The 6,285-nt window shown below is 52.5% G+C and overlaps 1 protein-coding gene across 1 annotated transcript in view; it reads left to right on the forward strand.

Moving 5' to 3' along the window:
* The first annotated feature begins 676 nt into the window (after positions 1-676).
* The window catches only part of CKAP4 (cytoskeleton associated protein 4), a 10,471-nt gene continuing 4,862 nt past the window's right edge, over positions 677-6,285 (forward strand). The window contains exon 1 of the mRNA XM_019642574.1: positions 677-1,312. Within this exon, the coding sequence (XP_019498119.1) occupies positions 872-1,312 (441 nt within the window). The 5' untranslated portion in view covers positions 677-871. The remainder of the gene's footprint in view (positions 1,313-6,285) is intronic.

A 6,285-nucleotide genomic window follows, 5' to 3' on the forward strand; every position in this document is an offset into this window, starting at 1 on the left:
CCAAGGAAGGAGACAAGGCCCAGGCCCGTGGCGGGCTTGGAGGGTGGGATGGGGGGGAGGGCAGGGATTCCCCAACTCCCGGCGGGAAGGAACGGGGGTGGGGTGGGGTGTCTGTTCTGCCCTCTTACTCCCACTCCCAGGGGCAGGGCTCCTGGGGCGCCCCGCTTCATTGCCTCTCTCCGCACAGGTCACGAAGGGAGGGGGGCTCGCACTTGGCCCACTGCACCGGGTCACCCCGGGCTCTCCTCCCTCCGACCGCGCTAGCCACACCCACCTTGGTCGCCATCCTCCGAGCCCCCGTGGCCCCCTGCTCAGTCGCCAGTCTTGGCCCCGGGTCGCCCCAGCCCTTCGCCCCATCCCTTTGGCTACCTCGGCGGCCGGCCCCCGCCTCCCTAGTCCCTCTTCGGCCACCCCTCCCCGCCCGGCTCCCGTAGACCCCGCGGGGTCACCACCCCCACCCCGGCCCACGTAGGCCCCGCCTGGCCCCCCCCAGCCGCCCCGCCTAGACCCTGCGGGGCCACCCCTTCTCCTCGGCCCTCCCTCTTTGGGGTCGTGGCGGCAGGGGGAGGGGCCCGCCGGCCCCCGCGTGCGTGGCAGGCTCTCCCGGCCTCCCTTCCCGGGGGGCGGGGTCGGCGCCGCGGCGGCGGCGGCAGCGGCGGCGGCGGCGGCAGCGGAGGCAGGCCCCCTCCTCCTTCCTCCCTCGCCCGGCCTCCTTCCTCGCCGCCCGCCCGTCCGCTCTCTCTCTCTCGGCTGCTCCGACGCCAGCAGCGCCCGCGCGCCCAGCCCCGGGGGAACCCGAGGAAGTTTCCCGGCCGCGCGCCCTCCTCCCTCGCCTCGCAGCCCCGCGGCCTCACCCGCCGCCGCGCCCGCCATGCCCTCGGCCAAACAAAGGGGCTCCAAGGGCGGCCACGGCGCCGCGAGCCCCTCGGAGAAGGGCGCCCACCCGTCGGGCGGCGCGGATGACGTGGCGAAGAAGCCGCCGCCGGCGCCGCAGCAGCCGCCGCCGCCCGCGCCGCACCCGCAGCAGCACCCGCCGCAGCACCCGCAGAACCAGGCGCACGGCAAGGGCGGCCACCGCGGCGGCAAGTCCTCCGCCGCCGCCGCCGCCGCCTCGTCCTCGGCGTCCTGCTCGCGCAGGCTGGGCCGGGCGCTCAACTTTCTCTTCTACCTCGCCCTGGTGGCGGCGGCCGCCTTCTCGGGCTGGTGTGTCCACCACGTCCTGGAGGAGGTCCAGCAGGTCCGGCGCAGCCACCAGGACTTCTCCCGGCAGCGGGAGGAGCTGGGTCAGGGCTTGCAGGGCGTGGAGCAGAAGGTGGGTATCCCTGGCGCCCCCTCCCCCAAACCCTCATCCGCCCGGCTGCCACCCCAGCACTCACAGCCGGGGCCCCTCGTGCCCTCCCGGCCGGGCCCCTCACCCTGCGCAGGCCCGTGGCCGGAGCCGGTCCCCCTCCTCGGTCAGCGGCCCGGGATGCCCCCATCCGGCTCCCTATTCCGAGGCCGCCCCCTCTTTGTTAATGGCCGCGGAGGAATGGGCCCGAGGGATGGACCGCCGCGAGGGTGGGCCAAGGGCCTGTCACAGGACAGGAGCGGTGACCTGTAAGGAAGTCGGCAGGCTCCGAGGAGCCCATTCTTCTTGGGATGAGGAACCGCTGAATGGGCAGAGTTGTCTGAAAAGGAGGTTGGAAGGGAAGCCAGCGCATCCCTGGAAGCCTCTGGCAAGGCCTCACGCACCTCCGCTCTCCCAGTGGGAGACATCTGAGCCAGTTTTTCATAGACCCGGGGCTTGAGAAAGCGAGCAGTCATTCATTTGCGAAGTTCAAATGAAACATTACATATCTCTAGGCCCCCTTGTCTTTTTAGTGGACCAGTGTACCCACTTGGGTCTTTGCAGCTGCATACTTAAGCCTCAGAAGAAAGGAAAGGCCACAAATACTAGGTCATATTGGTGAATAATACCACCAGGCACATTTATGTGGCGTTTAGAGGGCTTGCTCACTTCTTATCTAATCCTCATAGCAACCTTGGGAGGGAGGTGGGACTGGCAGTTTTGACTCCATTTTCCAGACCAGAAAACTGAGGTTTAGAGAGATTAAGCGAATTGATAAAGATCCCAGCTGGTGAGTGGCAGACGGCGTGAGAATGTCTAGGCCACTGCCCCAGTGCAAGGTCCACAGGGGCCTGTTTCAGGTGTGGATGGACCCCGCTTTCAACATAGAGCCTCTTAGCTTCCATCCTTACGTGTTTTTCCCACACCAAATGCAACTCCTTCAAGTCTCATTCCTCCTCTTCGTCCTCCACTAATATCATTGCTCAATGAAAGTTGGTTGCCTGATTGAAACAAAAAATCCCGCCACCACTTATGAGCCCGGAACTGCTGCCTCCTTTCCCAGCATGCTGCCTGTCCTGCCAAGTTTTTCTTGAGTGTGCAGGACTAGGAATTTCCTCTTAAGACTGGCGGAGCAACTGGAATGAGTCAGCCTGCTCAGTGCTGCAGGCCATGGGAGGTGACTTTTTGTAGGGAATTAAGGAGGCAGTGCTGCTCTGACTACCCTGAATGTTAAATCATTCTTAAAAAATAGACATACTGCTGGAATATAATCACTAGGTTCCCCTTTCCCTCCCCGTCATCTACCCAATCAATCATAATATTTATTGAAGTCTGATAGTCATATGGTTCCGCGTAGGCCCTGTGCAGGGTACAAATGTGGAAAAGACGCAAGTCGTATTTGTGAAGCTGCACATCAGTAGGTTTCCGTCATGAGAAACCGTCCACAAGAGAGAGTGTGGACTTTGCCTAGGCCTGTGTTCCGGTGGCCAGGGAAGTGCCAGTTGAGATCTAGTTGGTCATCGATAACTGTTGAGAGAAAGAATGAAGAATAGACAGGCTGGGGACTACCTTGAGCATGTTTGAGGAACAGCAGGTGGCTACCCTGCCTATACTAGAGTAACATTTAGGAGGTTGTGAGAGGCGCGATTGAAATGGAGGTTCGATTGGGGGCGGTTATGAATCCAGGTTGAAGAAACTGGGCTTTATTCTCTCTGCTTCCTGTCTGTCCCCCTTATTCCTTCCTTTCTGGTCCCCACTACTTCTCCGTCACAGCTATGTACCGATTACTCTTTTGGGGAACCAAAAGTTTTCCCATCTACACAGAAGGGAGGGCCCTGTTCAGATTTTTAAGAATCCACCTGGCTGTAAACTATTTCTATTTCTATAGTGACCTTTTTTTTTTTTTTAAATTTAGTAGTGGAATCAAGCTATTATTTAATGCCTCGTTTTTATTGTGCACTCATCTCTCACGACCCCAAGAAATCCAGTTCACCCTTGAACAACACAAGATTGAAGTGCGTGGGTCTACTTATACGTGTTTTTTTTCCTCCAGTAAATACATACAGTACCAATAATGTATTTTCCTTCCGACTTTCTTAATCACACTTTCTTTTCTCTTACTTTATTGTAAGAATATAGTATATAATACATGTAACATACAAAGTATGTGTTAATTGACTATGCTATTGGTAAGGGTTCTAGTCAACAGTAGGTTATTAGTAATTAGTTAAGTTTTGGGGAAGTCAGAAGTTATATGTGGACTTTTGACTGCATGGGGGTCTCCCCTAACTCTTGTATTGTTCAAGGGTCAGCTGTACTATTATCCCCCTTTTGCAGATGAGGAAAGTGAGATAGAGGCCACGTAACTGCATGGTTACCCAACCAGTGAGTGGCAGGGCTAGGATGCAAACCACAGTTAACTCCTAGAACACTCTTAACCACTCATCTGTTCATTTTGTTATCTTTTCCATGCCTTGGTAGTAGGTGCTCAATTAATGCTTATTCCATTGAGTTGGAACTTAGAACATGCCCAGAACAGTGTTAGGATTTGCAACAGTGTGTGGCCACTTCTGTCTGCCTTTCTGGGTAGACGGTAAATAAGTTATTTTGCATTGGAGAGTGAGTAGCGATGGGTCCTCTGAAAACCTAACTTTGAACCCCTTATAAGTCGATGTGAAGTGAGGCTTAGTCGGGGTGGGGTTTGGTTCTTAGCAGGGGCATATATTTACTGTGTTATTCATAGTTAGTATTCACTATTATTATTCATAATTAGTATCATACTTAGTGTTATTCATAGTTAGCATTCACATAGTTACGCCAGGCATTCTCAGTGCTTCCCAGCCACCCTCCGAGGCAGGTACCATTTATTAGCACCATTTCACAGATGGGCCAGCTGAGCCTGGAGCAGCTGTGTTAACTCATTCAGGGTCATACACAGACCCTAAGTGGTAGAGCTGAAGGGCCTGGTTGCCTAAAGTGATTGTAGGAGTAGGCTTCGGCCTAGTGGGGACAGTTTAATGAGACTAGTGGCTTTTTGTAGAAGAGTGAGTTCTCTGGTTGTGTTCCTTGGTTTTCATCTTCACATCTGGACCAGGAGTCAGGGCTTCTGGTTTCGGCAGCATCTCCTGCGGACGCTCAGTGCACTTTGAACACTCCTCTGCCCGAGCATTTCACGTGGCGGTTAAGAGCTCAGGTGCTGAAGTCGCACGGTCTGGGATTTTGATGCTCAGCTCTACCACTTCTCAGCCTCCTCATTTGTAAAATGGAGATCGATAGGAGCCCCCAACGCATGAGATGATTATGATGACGTGATGAGATGATGTCTTTGAAGTACAGTAAAACCTTGGATTGCGAGTGACTTGGTTTGCGAGTTCCGCAAGACGAACAAACATTTCTAATACAGTTTAACTTGGTAAACGAGCGATGTCTTGCAATACGAGTAGTTAGTTTCCGGAACGAATTATGCACCCAAACCAGGGCATTACTGTACTTTGTATACTGTCGGTATACAGTAAGTGCCCAGTTGAATGCCAGTCACTGCCACCCCCCTTCCTCAGCTGTGAGCTCCTTGAGGGCAGGTATTCTGTCCTAGCTGTTGTTTTATCTCTGGCGTCTTAGTGGGCATACCACATGTATTGGGGGAACAGATGCATCCATTGCATATTAATTGTAGGAAGATCTTTGCATGTAAAGATGAGCAACTACAGCAGCATCAGTAGGGAGACACTTCCTGTGTTCTTTCCATACTGTTGGGGGTTGGTGGGTTTGGCTTCATCCATAAGTTCTGATCTAGTCCCCTTCCTAGCCATTTGTAAAGACCTAGCCTAGGTTAGGGGTGACAGTCAGGGATCAGAGGGGAAATGCACCAGCTTGGTCTTCATCAGTCTTTGCTCTGTTAATTCATTTATTCTTTGATTCACTCAGAAAACACTAATGAACGCCTGCCATGTTGCAGATTCTGCGCTCACCTGCTCACACCTCTATTCTGAGTGCTATGCTTAGAACAGGCAAGTAGTGTGATTACATAACCTAGTTTCAGAGGTGAGCTCTCTCCAGAGTCCTTTATGACTCAGGTTATATTTGGTTGGGCAGGGAAATTGTCTAATATTCTGGAGTCCTTGAGAACCTAGTCTAATCTGTCTTAAAATCACAGACTGGTGGAAGCCAGAAGGGGCTTTAGAAACCTGTTCGTTAATAGACAAGGAGCTTGGGACTTGGAAAGCGAGTGTGACTTATTTGATTTGTGCTCACAGAGCTGGTTATTGGTGGGGCTGGAACTAGAGCCCAGGTGTCCTGTTCACATTCCTGTAGCGTTTTCCATTTGGCATTGGGCTGAGGACAGTCTAGGAATCTCCAGGCTTCTGAGCTCCTCCAGAAGAAAAGTTAAATGATAGTTACCGTGCATTGATCATTCACTATGTGTCGGGCACAATTTAAACACTTGACATATATTAACTCACTTAATTTTCACAAGACAATCCTGTGAGTCAGGTACTATTTTTGTTCCCATCTTGTACCTAGGGAAACCAAAGCACAGATAGGTTAACTAATTTACCCACAATCACACAGCTAGGAAATGAACATAAGCAGTCTGGTCCTACAACCCACACGATTTTAGTTTTTGACTTTTTATCATGGAAATGTTGAAGCATAAACAGGAGATCAACATAATAAATCCCAATTTCATTCTATCACCAGTTCTTCCCTCTTTTTTATTTTTGGTTTGGAGTAAGAAACAGTTTGACTATGAAGCACTCTACTCCACTATCTTATTGGGTACCCACCTGGTTTCTTTTTTTCTTTTAAGCACTTTTTTTTTTTTTAGATTTTTTTTTTTATTGGGGTATTGGGGGGAAGGGAACATGCTGGGGAATTGGGGGAAGGGAACAGACAAGTTGCTGTTGTTTTGTTCTTCAGTCTAGTTGTGGAGGACGTTGCTTCACTGGCCCAAGTTGGCA

This window comes from Hipposideros armiger, unplaced genomic scaffold, assembly GCF_001890085.2.
Source record: "Hipposideros armiger isolate ML-2016 unplaced genomic scaffold, ASM189008v1 scaffold_71, whole genome shotgun sequence".
Classification (NCBI taxonomy): domain Eukaryota; kingdom Metazoa; phylum Chordata; class Mammalia; order Chiroptera; family Hipposideridae; genus Hipposideros; species Hipposideros armiger.